This window comes from Echeneis naucrates, chromosome 21 (assembly GCF_900963305.1).
Source record: "Echeneis naucrates chromosome 21, fEcheNa1.1, whole genome shotgun sequence".
Taxonomy (NCBI): domain Eukaryota; kingdom Metazoa; phylum Chordata; class Actinopteri; order Carangiformes; family Echeneidae; genus Echeneis; species Echeneis naucrates.
In genome coordinates, this window is record NC_042531.1 from 5326512 (window position 1) to 5340154 (window position 13643).

The 13643-nt window shown below is 42.2% G+C and overlaps 1 protein-coding gene across 3 annotated transcripts in view; it reads left to right on the forward strand.

The window, feature by feature from the left end:
* LOC115061730 (probable phospholipid-transporting ATPase IH) overlaps window positions 1-12543 on the forward strand; it is a 29387-nt gene extending 16844 nt beyond the window's left edge. Inside the window, exons 7-22 of one of the 3 annotated variants that reach the window (XM_029530218.1) lie at window positions 683-754; window positions 1231-1304; window positions 1415-1518; window positions 2197-2378; window positions 2806-3039; window positions 3205-3382; window positions 3474-3576; window positions 3774-3919; window positions 4330-4389; window positions 4920-5047; window positions 5128-5263; window positions 5731-5754; window positions 6669-6734; window positions 6984-7087; window positions 7191-7356; window positions 10386-12543. In XM_029530218.1, the coding sequence (XP_029386078.1) occupies window positions 683-754; window positions 1231-1304; window positions 1415-1518; window positions 2197-2378; window positions 2806-3039; window positions 3205-3382; window positions 3474-3576; window positions 3774-3919; window positions 4330-4389; window positions 4920-5047; window positions 5128-5263; window positions 5731-5754; window positions 6669-6734; window positions 6984-7087; window positions 7191-7356; window positions 10386-10658 (2050 nt within the window). In that variant the 3' untranslated portion in view covers window positions 10659-12543. Of the gene's footprint in view, window positions 1-682; window positions 755-1230; window positions 1305-1414; window positions 1519-2196; window positions 2379-2805; window positions 3040-3204; window positions 3383-3473; window positions 3577-3773; window positions 3920-4329; window positions 4390-4919; window positions 5048-5127; window positions 5264-5730; window positions 5755-6668; window positions 6735-6983; window positions 7088-7190; window positions 7357-8041; window positions 8120-10385 lie in introns of those variants that run through there. The other 2 variants (XM_029530216.1, XM_029530217.1) reach the window with 2 other exon arrangements.
* The last annotated feature ends 1100 nt before the right edge of the window (window positions 12544-13643 follow it).

Sequence of the window (13643 nt, forward strand, 5' to 3'; positions counted from 1 at the left end):
CTGCCTGGTACGTCTAAAGCTGTTTGTCTTAGACTGTCATTAGCCTTGTGTCAATAACACAGTCTCCTCATTGATTTAAATGAGAAGCATGTGTTGCCAGGAAAGAAACGCAGGGTTGTTTGACACAAAGTTTGGCTCTGGTTGAACTTCTGCTGCAATACAGTCTGGGGATACAAATGATCAGCTGATCAAAGAAGAGCCCACCTGGCAAAATATGGAGGAGGAAGACGTGAATGCTGCTTTAAAACTTTTACACAGTTGTATTATTCTTAGTATTTAAACCACTCTGCAGGCTGTTTTGATTGTTTAATTTATTTCTCAAACTGAAGAAACTGAAACTTCAGTTTCAGTTTCATGTTGTCACCAGAACCTGTAGCAACCGGCCCTCACCAACACAGGCTGTTTTTTTAGTTATTTTTTTAACACAGTGCTATTTTTAGTCTGAACGCAGACATGGAGAGATGTGGTACAGGTCATATGGTCAATCAGGCCCCATCACAGGGTGTCAAAATCACGTATTGCTGACACAGATATGAACTGTGCATGTGTGAGCTGTGCTCTTGTTACACTGAATGCGTCAGAACACCTGCGGGCTTTCCAAGTGTGACCGTAAGGAGCACTACTGCACAGTGTATATGGTTTAAACCATAATCAATCATTTCTCCTTCCCTCTCATCGGCAGGCTGGGTTACACCTACCTGAGACTGAAAGACAACTACATGGAGATCCTCAACAAAGATGACGAGATAGAAAGGTTTGTCTGCTAAGTGTGAGTTGTGGGTTAGCACATCACCACAGGAAATAAAGAGGGAGCTTTGCTCGTCCATCAGCAGCCTGAAGGGAAGTGGCCCTGTGGATTATGTTTCATGTTCAACAGATGTTACAAAAAAACTACAGCCGCAAAAGAATAGACCGAAGTTTTTTTTAAGAGGCTCCTCAGTCAGATCAAAACGCTACAACTGATTGGTAATTTTGTGGAACGTGTGTGATGTTGTGATCTGTATGAAGTGTCCTTTCTCTTCATCACTCTCTGTTTTGACATGTCAATATTGAACAATTTTAAAGAGGCAGCAGCACTAAAAAAGGGAGGGAACGTATCAAGTTGCCTGAAGATTTAGGATGCAATTCATCAACTCAAACTTATTCTCAGATTAATCAGATATGAATAATCTGGGAAAGCTTTTGATATAGTGCTAACAAACAAACAATCCTGCGTTGAATCTCCTTCAGGTTTCTGCTGCTCCACGTGCTGAACTTTGACTCTGTCAGAAGGAGAATGAGTGTTATTGTCAAGTCAAGCTCAGGTGAGGTTTACTTTGAAACAGAAGTTAAAGCTGCGGTCCATACACTTTATCAATTCAAATTCAGTTTGTTGAAAATGTTTTTTGTTGTGTGTGTGTTTTGTGGTTCTCAGGAGAATACTTACTCTTCTGTAAGGGCGCAGACTCGTCCATTTTTCCACGGGTGGTGTCCGGGAAGTTGGAGCAGGTGAAAGCCCGGGTGGAACAGAATGCTGTGGTGAGTGTACACACTTTAATCAGCATAAATTCAGAATGGATATATCGAATAGATGAAGTGTTGGCATAAATACCATTCAGTAACATTTGAAGGGCTGTAATGGATCCCTATAAACCTCATGAAAATGTTTTCACAAGTATTAGGTTGATTTAAAATAAAGGTTGAGTGGCTCATGATGGTCTCTAACTCAATTTAAAGACATTACAATGAAAATAAAACAGTGTCAGTCAGTGGATTCGTATATAAGTACTGAAGCAAATGATTTGATTGACGTGGGTTTCTCTTTGAGCACAGAATTATTTCCTTCTGCTCAACAGAGCCTTTTAGCAGCTTTCAGCACATTGTGTCCGTTTACAGCGGACAATTTAACTGCTATTTCAGTCTTATTGCTCTTAATTGACCAGCTATTACAATAATAAAGCTCCAAAAAACAGCTGTGTGTGTGAGGCCGGGCATTGAATAGCAGACAAAGTTAGTCACTGGCCGGTGTGCATGGTGACTCGTTTAGCACTTTAAGAGCCAGATGTTCCCCTCAGCAAATTTAAATGCTAAAGCTTTATGTTCGACTTTCATTAGGTCGACGAAAACACAACAACAATGAATGGCAATGCTGTTGTGTATCGATCAGATGTGTGCAAAGACAGTCTCTTTTTATGTCTCTCTACTCTGTGAAACCAGGAGGGGTTGCGGACTCTGTGTGTCGCCTATCGCAGGCTGTCAGAGTCAGAATATGAGGAGGCATGTCATCACCTGACCGAAGCCAAGATGGCCCTGCAGGACAGGGAGCAGAGGCTGGCACAGGCCTATGACAACATCGAGAGGGACTTTGTGCTTTTGGGTGCCACAGCAGTTGAGGACAGGTTGGTCACCATGGAGAAAGAGAGGGAGGGAGAGAAAGCAAGGAAAAGATTTGAAAGGCCTGAGTCAGAAAGTAAGATTAATTTAGTCATGACGTTATCTTGAAAGTATTGCCAGGACTCATGAGGCCAAAAATTATTCAGCCCTGAACTCAGAGAGGTGATTCAGTACTATTAGTAATTCTGTTTTAGTTTCTTTCTTCGAAATGCTGTGACACAGAAATTATTTGTCCTCTGACAAAGTGGACTTCAGTATTGACCCAAACTGACTGACGGTTTGAGTTCCTTATAGCTAAATTGGTAATGAGCAGGGACAGGGGTGGTCGTGCATTGATAATTTGTCAGCAGTCGGTAATTGATTGAAGTTCTGATGAATGCTTTAACCTGCCTGACTGGAGGCTGAAACTCTCATTGACTTATTGATGTGCAGGCTCCAGGAAAAAGCCGCGGATACCATCGAGTCACTGCACAAAGCTGGGATGAAAGTTTGGGTTCTTACGGGAGACAAGATGGAGACGGCGGCGGCTACCTGTTATGCCAGTAAGCTGTTTCGTCGAAGCACGCAGATCCTGGAGCTGACCAAGAAACGCACAGAAGAGCAGAGTCTGCACGATGTTCTGTTCGAACTCAACAGGACTGTTCTCAGACAACGCTCCATTTCTGGGTATGAGTATACTGCACGGGTATACCTACAGCATATACAATAGTACAAACAGCTAAATACTGTGGACCTACGTAGCCAATAATCACATTTTGGCCAGAGATTCATTTACAATGCGTTGGGTGTGCATAAATCCTACTTTTGATTGGTCGTGCTATTTTCATCCAGGTTGTCAGTAGACTGCCTCGACTTTGGTCTGATCATCGACGGGGCCACTCTGTCTGCAGTATTGAAGCCTAAACAGGAGGGCGCAGGACACGGCAACTACAGAGAGATCTTTCTTGAGATCTGCCGTAACTGCAGCGCTGTGCTCTGCTGTCGCATGGCACCTCTACAGAAAGCACAGGTGACACAACTGCACCTCCTTGTACCAAAAACACTCCAAGCACCACGCCCATCAGTTTGTAGTGGCTGAGATGGTATTTCTGTGTCTGCAGATTGTGAAGCTAATTAAAGCTTCCAAAGAGCATCCTATAACCCTCGCCATCGGTGACGGCGCCAACGACGTCAGCATGATCTTGGAAGCACATGTGGGCATTGGTGAGATTGTGCGCCAATTTGTTGCTAATCTGCTAAATCATCCCATCATATATGAAGAATGTTGGTTCTCGTACACCTGGAGTTTATCTTTAAAGCTTTACAGATACAACAGCAATATGTTAAAGTTGATACTGAAATCTCTTATGGCTTTATTACATTCCTGATCAGAGTGTATCTGAAATCTCTTGTGCACTCAGGCATCATGGGTAAAGAAGGCCGACAGGCAGCTAGGAACAGCGACTACGCCATCCCGAAGTTTAAACACCTAAAAAAGATGCTACTTGTTCATGGCCACTACTACTACATCCGAATTGCTGAGCTTGTTCAGTACTTCTTCTACAAGGTACCAGACAAATGCTTTGTGTACTCCAGTGGCTCACACATTTTAATCACTTTATCGTAATTCCCACAGAAACATTGAGTTACAAAGAACCAGATTTTTCAGCCACTCTGACAGATTACTGAATTCATGAATCCCTGGTGTAACATTCTCTCCTGGATTCATGGCCGCGAAGATCAGTGTGGGCGGCTTCCACAGAAAGCAGTGCCCTGCCAACTGATTCTTTTTTTTTTTTTCCTCCCTTTTGGCAGGCCAGCTCTTTGCGGCCCACTCACTGAGCTTATAGCGCAATCTCTGCTTAAACAGAAATGTGTAGATAGTAGCATTTTTAGATTTTTAAAATCTCTTCACGTGTACTTGTCACAAGCTTATCACTTTCTCCACTTGTTTTTCCAACTCTTAAACCTTTCCAGAATGTATGCTTCATCTTCCCTCAGTTCCTGTATCAGTTCTTCTGTGGCTTCTCCCAACAGGTAAGTAGACAGGTTACAGTCTGCAGGCATTGATTACATCCATGTAGCGTAAGGCATTAAAATAAATGCATTTTGTTTCATGTTTTTTAAATCTATGTTTAGAAATTTGTTATGTAAATCATGAATGACATTATTGTGTGCATTTTGAAAGGTGTTGCTCACAGACCATAACCTTCTTTTGGGAATCCCCTGAACTATACGGGGCATTTTATAATCTTTTAGCTCATAGTTGCTGTTCTATGTTTTTTTATTGTTTGTTTTCTGGCCCAGAGGCTTTCCCATTGTGTCCAAACGTTTGACTGGTAATGAACACGCAGAAAAAATGGGACTCCTGCATATTTAAAGAAGCAACTCTTTGCAAACACGTTCACTGTAATAACTTTGCAAGGCTTTCAAACGTCAGATGCTGTGTTATAACTCGTTGCTGCCCCCAAATGGCCTACAAATCAAATAACGCAAATATGAATTCTAAGGCAGCTCTTTAGTCCCAGATGTTTAATGCTCTATGTCTGGTATTTGTCCCTCGGCAGCCTCTGTACGACACCGCCTATTTGACGTTGTACAACATCAGCTTCACCTCACTCCCAATCCTCCTCTACAGCCTGGTTGAGAAGCACGTCACCATGGAGACACTCAAGCGGGATCCCTCTTTATACAGGTGTGGTCGAGTCCCCAAATGTTGTGCAAGTTACAATATAAATATTTTTGCATTTGCTCACATGCTTTTTTTTTTCTCAGGGATATAGCGAAGAACTCACTCCTCCGCTGGCCTGTATTCCTCTACTGGACGTGCCTGGGTGTGTTTGATGCTGTCGTCTTCTTCTTTGGTGCCTACTTCCTGTTTGACAACACGACATTCACCAGCAATGGCCAGGTGAGCCTCTTTGCTGAAACAAACATAAATAAAACTATTGGTGGGGTGTTTCAGGTGTCCTTCAGGGAAATTAAAGGAGGATAATGGATATAAAGAAAAGTGCTGTCTCTTTTTCATCCATCTCCATTGGATTGTCATGAAAGAGGAGTTAAGAGTAATGGGATGACTCGGTGGTCGTGTTTTTGGGGTTCGTTATAGTCAGGTTTCTGTCCTGGGGCTCCCTTATAGGTCAACAACATTGGATCTCCATTCATATCGACAACGCAATAGCATCTTTCTCTGTATTGTTAATTTGTATCATGTCGACTGTTTTCAATTGCCCTTGGTCCTGTTTTTTAAGTTGAAACATCCTGAAATTCATTTTACCCTTTGTCCTGATTCTTTTCTCTTTTCTTCCCCCTCCTTCTCTCTGCTTCCTCTCTCTTTATTTTGCTCCTCCTCTTCTACTTCTTCTTCTTCTTCCTCAGCTTATGACCACCAACACACAGATGGTAAGCCTGTCTCCCTCCCTGTCAGCTCTCTCTGTCTTTCACGCTCTTTTAGTTTCTGTCGTACCGTTTAAGCTTTCAGTTTGACCGTTTCATCCGGTTTCATCCTTTCTCACTTCACATCATCCATACACTTTCATTTGAATGTGTAGTTTTCTTGTGCTCCATTATTCCCCTAATCTCTGTAAAGCCCTGAATCCTGCACAGTACTTAATCTTAACAACTCCACTGACATAGTAGAAACCTCAGATGCTCCCCCACATTATCCTTCTGTTTATTTGTGGTAGAAAATAGAATAATACTAGTATGTGCTATAGATTAAGACCCAGCATCTGTTTGTTTTTCAGTCTGTTTTTGCATCTATTTGTGTGTGTGTATTTCTTTGCCTATGTATTTGTAGGCACAGTTTTTGGGGTTGGTTGGTTTTTAATTGGACTGCTCCAGAATTTATGGGGTGGCTGAATTGTTTTCATCCTGTGTCCTTTTTGTTCTGTCAATGAGGAAACAAAAGGAAAAATGAGTGAAAATAATGAATGAAGGAGTTGTAGCAAAGTAAATGATACTAACAACCTGCTGTGGCTATGACATAAACTCCCCAGTTTCTTAGTCTTGATCTTTCTCTTCCTCCGTCCTCCTTCATTCTCTCCTCCCAACTTTCATTCCATCTGTTCACTGTTGACGTCTGCTTAAACCTCCTTAGGATTTTAACAGGTTAGAAAAATGTGGATGCTGAGAAGTGAAATATTCTCAATCTATTGGCATGCAAACCTTGAAAGAAAGTCACAGAAAATATGACTCTCCTAACAGCAGATTCGTTGTGAAGGTGTCTTTCTGCTCCTTTTCACTCATCCACGGGGAAGGCTGTGCCATTTGATGCGGTCACTAACCGTCCCCTGCCTCTCTCTCCCCCCTCGCAGATGTTTGGGAACTGGACATTCGGGACTCTGGTCTTCACTGTGCTGGTGTTCACTGTTACGCTCAAGGTGTGTGAGTCTTCAGAAATCAAAAGGGAGGAGAAATCAGATTCATGTCCAGTTTCAAAGTCTGTCACCATTTCATGTGTTATGTGCCCGACTGTATGGGCAGGCAAGCTTGCAGCATTCATGTTAGATACATTAGTTACATAAACAATCAACTCCACTGGCTGCTCTGTATGCACGAGCCTAAAGGCAAAGTCATGACTTTATTGACTGCTCGGATGTTTACTATGTATGTATTCTTGTGTATTTCAGCTTGCCTTGGACACACACCACTGGACCTGGATCAATCATTTTGTCATCTGGGGATCACTACTATTCTATGTTATTTTCTCTCTTCTCTGGGGAGGCATCATTTGGTATAACATCCTTTGTGTTTACTCTTATCTGTAACCTTTTATATTTTTGTTCCGTGTATTTCTGCAAAACCGGTGTGATTCTACCTTTCCTGTTGCTGCTCAGGCCCTTCCTGAACTACCAGAGGATGTACTACGTGTTCATGCAGATGCTGTCAAGTGGTCCAGCCTGGCTCAGCATCATCCTGCTTATTACGGTCAGCTTGTTGCCAGATGTCATCAAGAAGGTCCTGTGCAGGGCCATGTGTCCCACAGCCACCGAACGTGCACAGGTAGGTCTTGGCACTAACCCTGAAGTTTTAAATAGTCTTGTATCTCCTTCTCTGATATCTGAAATAACTTAATGCTTCGCTAAAACCATTAACAAATAACCAATTACTGACTGCTTTAGTTTTAGAGATAAACCAGTTTTAATTTTTTTTTGCATTTTATTTGCAAACTGAATTTCTTAAATGCTAGCTTTGTATTTTCAGAGCAATAAACCTTATGAATACGACTTGAATCTGTTCCCCTCTATTAATCATCCGTGAAAACCATGAAGACCCCTACAAGCTTTAAGCATCAGTGTGATTTAGTGTGACCTCCTGCTCCCTGTGGCTTCACCTCACCTTCCTGTGAAGCAAGCTTCACCGTGAATGGAAAAATGAATGAAGGGTCTGACAGATGTCTTCTTCCTGTGCTCTTTCTTCTCTTTTCTCCCTCTCCCTTGTCACTGCACCCTAATGGACCACCCTAATCAAAATTCACACGATCCTCCATTGTTTCTCCCTTTTCCTTTCAACCTCTCTTTAATGCCTTATCCTTACCACTGCCATCCTCCTCTTCTGCTCCCTCTTCCCCTCCCCCCTCCTCATTACACTCTCCTTTCTCTTCTCCTCTCTTGTTTCCTACCTCATTGCTCCTGCGTGGTTGTGACTCTGCCCTCGGCACTCACTCACTCTTTGGTGGTAACTGCAGTGCACTCGCCCGTGCCTTACTGTGGAGCCATCTACCATCTTCATGCTTTCTCAGTCCTCCAGCAGAATGAGTTTCTGATTGGCCCAGAGAGACGAGAGAGGAGCAGGAAGAGGAGGTGACTCTCTCTTTTAAGCATGCATGGTGGCATGTTGCAGTGTAAACCACTTTATCACTGTCTCAACACCTCACCTGATGTGAAACTAACAACTAGGGCGCTACCGATGATGCCACGATGTGTGGTGTGTATGAGCCATGTCGCAGTCATAATGTCCTACTTCTGCCATTTATGTCGTCACCTTTGTATATATTTCATGTTTTTGCATACCTTGTTTGTATTTATTCTTTTTAAACCGTGTTTTTACGTCTTACCTTGTTATCATTTTTTGTTGTTTTCTGTTGTTGAAAACTTATCCTTTGTAGCATCATACTTTTTTTTTTTTTTTTTTTTTTTTTTTTGTAAAACAGGCATTTAATTAAACCTGGAAAACCAATTTCTCTAAACTTGGAAAAATTTAATATCCCATATCATATCTTTTATATAAATAATACTGTTCTTTTTGAAAATATATAAACAAATCTCTTAACTCAGATTATTGTTCATGGAAATAAGTGTTAGTTGTTGCCTAGTTTATTTAAATTATTTAACCATTTCAGACAAGATATTAACTATCAAATGTCGCTCTAATTTATCAAAAAAGGTTTATAATCCCAAACCAAATGTTGCTGAAGCTCTATGCTAAAGGTGTGCGGTAATCCTTTCCAACTGTTTCTGATGTGTCTCTGTCGTCTGATCGAAAATAAACAGTGTTAAACACACCTGTGCCAAAGTGAAGACACAACTAAAATTATTGGTGAACATCCAGTCAGTGTGTCCTCACTTCACCTTATTTTTTTTTAAGCCAAACAACCAGAACAAACTATAACGTAAGTGAGTCGATTGGATGGTTCTTCAATCAGTTTTAAAGGGTTTAAGCAGGCGTTTTCACGCTCAGGCAAGTGAGGAATAATCATATCAAAGTCGGCGCTAAAAATACATTTTGAGCCGCATCCTGATGTAAGCTGAGGTCAAGTGAGCTTTTATTGAATCTAAGGAAAAGCCAGATCTTCGTACATGTGGTCTTAGTAGATTTCATTCTCACCTCCTTTCCTCTAACATCATCCACAGAAGGTAAGGACAGCGGGGGCCCTGGAGGGCTGTGTGGCTCCCGGTCCTGCTGGTGGAGGGGGAGGCAATGAGCAGGACCCGCTCCACCCTGATAGGACCTATGACTCCATGATGTCACACAGCCACAGCACCCCGCTCAGAAAACCCTAGAGCCCCCCCCCCCCCCCACCCACTAGGTGGGCTATGGTCACAATGGTAACAGCACACAGAGGGCATTGACAGTGGGGGGAATCTTAACGCTGCTGCCAGGATGCTTCCTGTTGCTGTGCATTGTGTGGGGCATGCTGTCATGCTATGGCTCGGGCTTGAGGGCAGTCAGGGTGGGGGTGGGGGGGGCGGGGGCTGTGGCTGGGCCTGCATAAGTGTCACTGCACGAGAAGTTTCCTTCCGTCAAACTTACTTTCAGGAATCACAATATCCAATTAAGGCTGCGGTGCTGGTTTCAAAGCGTGCTGTGCTTCTCTATGCATGTCAACTGGGAATTAACATGATCTGGGTAGCAGCCAAATTAGAAATGTTATCCTGTGTTTGTTAGAGCCAGGCTACATGTCATATCGCCTCCCACAAGTTGCTGACTTGTGACTTTTTCAACCTGGACTGTAGCCTCGGACAAATGTCAAAGTAAAGCTGACAGTCAAACAATGAAGGTTCTTGTTCAAAAGAATTTAAATTGTGTTATAAGAAATGACTGTCATGCTTTGCAGATTTATACAGATTTACTCAGAAAGTGAGCTGCAGCAATAGTTGGCAGCCTGATCCAACACCAATGTCAGTCTGGAAATGCGCTGATGACATCTGGTGTTGGAGGGTGATATTGAAAGTCTGTGTTTTGTAATATTTTGTGAGCATGTGAAATCCAACATGACTGCTAATCATAATGAGAATCATCCAAACATTTTAAAAAAATGTTATCGTTGAATTCTGTCTAATATGAACTGTCAGGGTTTTTTATTGTTCAGGTCAGTAAATTTGAACCAGGGGTCCGTGGCATGGGGGCATTAATAGCTAAATCAAAATATATAGTTATATAAAGTCAACCTTATGGTTTTTAGCTCTGCTTTTCCATGTTATGCATCAAGCTGTGTTAGACCATCTCATTCATAAGTTCTTTGTTGTGATTGTGTTGATTTGGTGTTTTGAATTGTCTGGTTATGGTGCATCCTCTGTCTCTCTCTGCAGGATCAGGAGAGGCTTTCACGGGGTGGCATGGCCGAGTTGACTCCAATGTCGTCTCGTGGATCCTGCAAAGGCACAAGCGCGGACTCCTCTCACTTCCACCTTGGCGCTGCGGAGACGCTGTCACTCCAAAGGTCTGATCCCCTGCCGCAGAAACTACTGGCCTGTTTGGCAGAAGGGGGAGGGATGGACTTGTGCACCCTCAGCCCCTGCACGCTCCGTCTCTCGGGGGCAGGATTTGCCTACTATGCTCCGGGGCCAGAGACCTCCGTGTGAACACAAATGCAAACTCCGAAACGATGTGTGCGTGATTCCATGGCTCCTAAAGCACGCAGCATGTAGTACATCCCAAGATATGAGACCAAGATCTGCACCTCAAGGATCAAGAATTGATAGAGAAAAATACAAACATGTTCACATTATGTCTGAAGCATGGGCTCTCCCTGCTGAGTTCATCATGTGCATTTTCAGGAGGACACCTGAGTGGACAACCCTTTAGATATTATTGCCCTGACTCCTCATACTCATCCTCATACTTTGGTAACATCTTTTCCTTTCAGTATTGTCCCTGTCTTAGTCTCATCAAAGTTCCTGCTCAGACTCTTACTTGAATAAGTCTAAGAACAAAAAGGGGAACAACATGTGAAGGTGCATTATTTCTTGCACTATTGAACTCTCCGGTGTCCACAGTCAGCCTTTTTTGTATTCCTTGTCCTCATTTTCAGTCTCTCGTTCTTGCATGTTCCTCCATCTTTTTTGCTTTTTTTGTAAATGATTGTTGAAAACATTTATGTACAGTAATGTGGTCAGGCCAAGTAAAGGGGCAGCCATCAAGCTCGGCCCTTTAGGTGTGCGTGCGTGTGCATGTGTGTGAGTGTATGCATGAACTTGCCTGTTGTTGTATGTTTTTATGTGACACACCTTTGCCTTACAGGTAACCACACAGCAGCAGGCTAGGAGCCAAAGGACAAATGTGTAAGAAGGCAAAAAAAAAACAAAACAAAAAGAAAATGTGAAAAGAAGAAGAATGGTGTTTTACTAAGCCTTACACACACACACACACATCAGCTGGAGGAGAGAAATGGGGAAAATCTGAAGAGGGATGTGCAGTATTCTACCACCCTGCCTTAATTCATACTATTCATACACCCATTGCAGTGGATTCGATTTCTACGTTTTATTTCTAGGATTTTAAACACGTTTGTGGGAGTGAAAAGGGTTTCGGGAAACCGTATATGTCTGGTAAAGTGTGCCTCTGTCAGCTTTCTTTTACCGTCATGATAATGTCACGCTTTGTTTCTCTTCTTATCTGCGTTCTTCTCTCGGTTGTTCCTTATCCCTCTTCGTCCCAGCCATCATTCATCACAAACTACATCATGACACGCTTTCTCTCTCCGGAACAATGAGAACACCGTACCCACTCCTGACTCCGTGTGGCCATGTAGGGCGACAGCAGCAGTCTTTATTTATGATGTCCTCAATGACCTGCTAGTCCTCACTGCTGCATTGTGCTTGTACGTTTGCTGCCATGCTCTGTGTTATGCAAAAGTAAATGTAAGGATGCCAATGTTACGTAGTTACATAATAAGGGGGGTTTCTCTCTGTTGCATTAATCCACAAGTTTTGTTCTAAAATGATCGACAGCGGTCACATCTTAAAAACTTTTGATATGTATAGTGTAGTGAGACGGGGTGTTATATAGTCTGTTGTAAGTAGAAGGGAGACTTGAATCGGCGATTTCACAATCAAATCAGTGAGAATGTGGAACTGATTTGTCTATCTTGTCCACCAGCTGAAGATTGTAGCTCATTATTGATGAACCTCTTTTCTGCATTTTCAACATTTGAAGTCCCCTTTGTCCAAAGCATATCTGTTGCATTACACGGCGAGTGACTGACTTCAGAAGTCTTGAATGTCAGATTCTCAATCATTTTTTGGATGTTTCTATAGCTTATTTTCATACACATCACCATCTGCCAACACATATACACATATTGGGCTATTTTTTACGTGGGCACAGAGATTTTGTCACTTCTTTTGTCAGTCTTTGTGTCACTCACAAGTATTTGGGCCTGTTGGTTTTTAACATCCTGACCAAGCAGGTTTTTAAGTGAGGGCCTCTGCTTGTTATATTGTTCGACCTTGCTGTGCTTTTATCATGTTATGGGGGAATTCTTTGTAGTTATTCTTTTTTTTTTTTTTTAGGTGAGTCTGCCACAGCTCAATTTTCACTACTTCATTGTCATTTTTGTGTTGTTCATCGTGAGAATTTGTTTTGCCACTTTTGTATCCCAGAGAAAAGTATATTTTAACTCTGTTAAAATGTGTTTAAGTTTGTAACCAAAATAAGAGCAACTTATACATTATATGATTCATTAGAGATTTATTGATAGGTCTACACACTGCACTTTGTTCTACAAGAGATCAGTTTTCCGCTAAAACAAGGTCTATTGTCTGTCAACTGGGGTTTGTAAGTGTTCACTCTTCCTCACAAGTTATTTTTCTAAGAAGATTGTAGTTGATGAGAAAAAAAAAAGTGACCAAATAACTTGACAAGGAATGAATTGTCTGTAGGTGTCAGCCTCTGTCTCAATGGGTTTATCACACCAGCCTTCTACTGCTGATCAGAATGTCAAACTGCTTTTCTAAGTCCATCAGCACAACAGCAGGTGCTCTTCCTCTCACTCCTGAGCTTGGCAAAGGTCTGAAATGTCGACTCCTGTGCTCGGAGTAGCACGCATCACATCATACTTTCAGTACAGCACTGTTTGTATTACTAAACAGGTTTTGAGAAACTACCTTTATTTTGGTGGGTGGGTGGTCTTTTGGGGAGGGGAGGGGGAATAAAGATTTTAAAAAGCTCACTTGTTGACTTTTTGCCAGCCTGTCTGTAGCAAATGAGGGTAAAGCACTGTATTGTCATTCTGCTTGTAATAAAGAGAGTGAAAGCGCTTGTCCTCTGATCATGTTATTTTTTTACTGTCACTGCATTATTATTGGTCCTGCTGTTATTAAACCTGACATTTTCAGTTCAGGCCTCAGTTGGACATCAGACAGGCCTTAATGTGGATTCTTTCACCATTCACCAAAACACTCCCAACAGTTTAACCTCCAGCTGTTTATTTGGAGACTGATCTGAGGTCAGAGGTGAGGAGGGCTCAGGGAGCTGTGACAGACGTCAGATATAAAAGCTTTTAAACATCATGTGAGCTTATTGTGAGAATCCAGACGTTACATTTCCAATTATTTGCTATTCGTGAC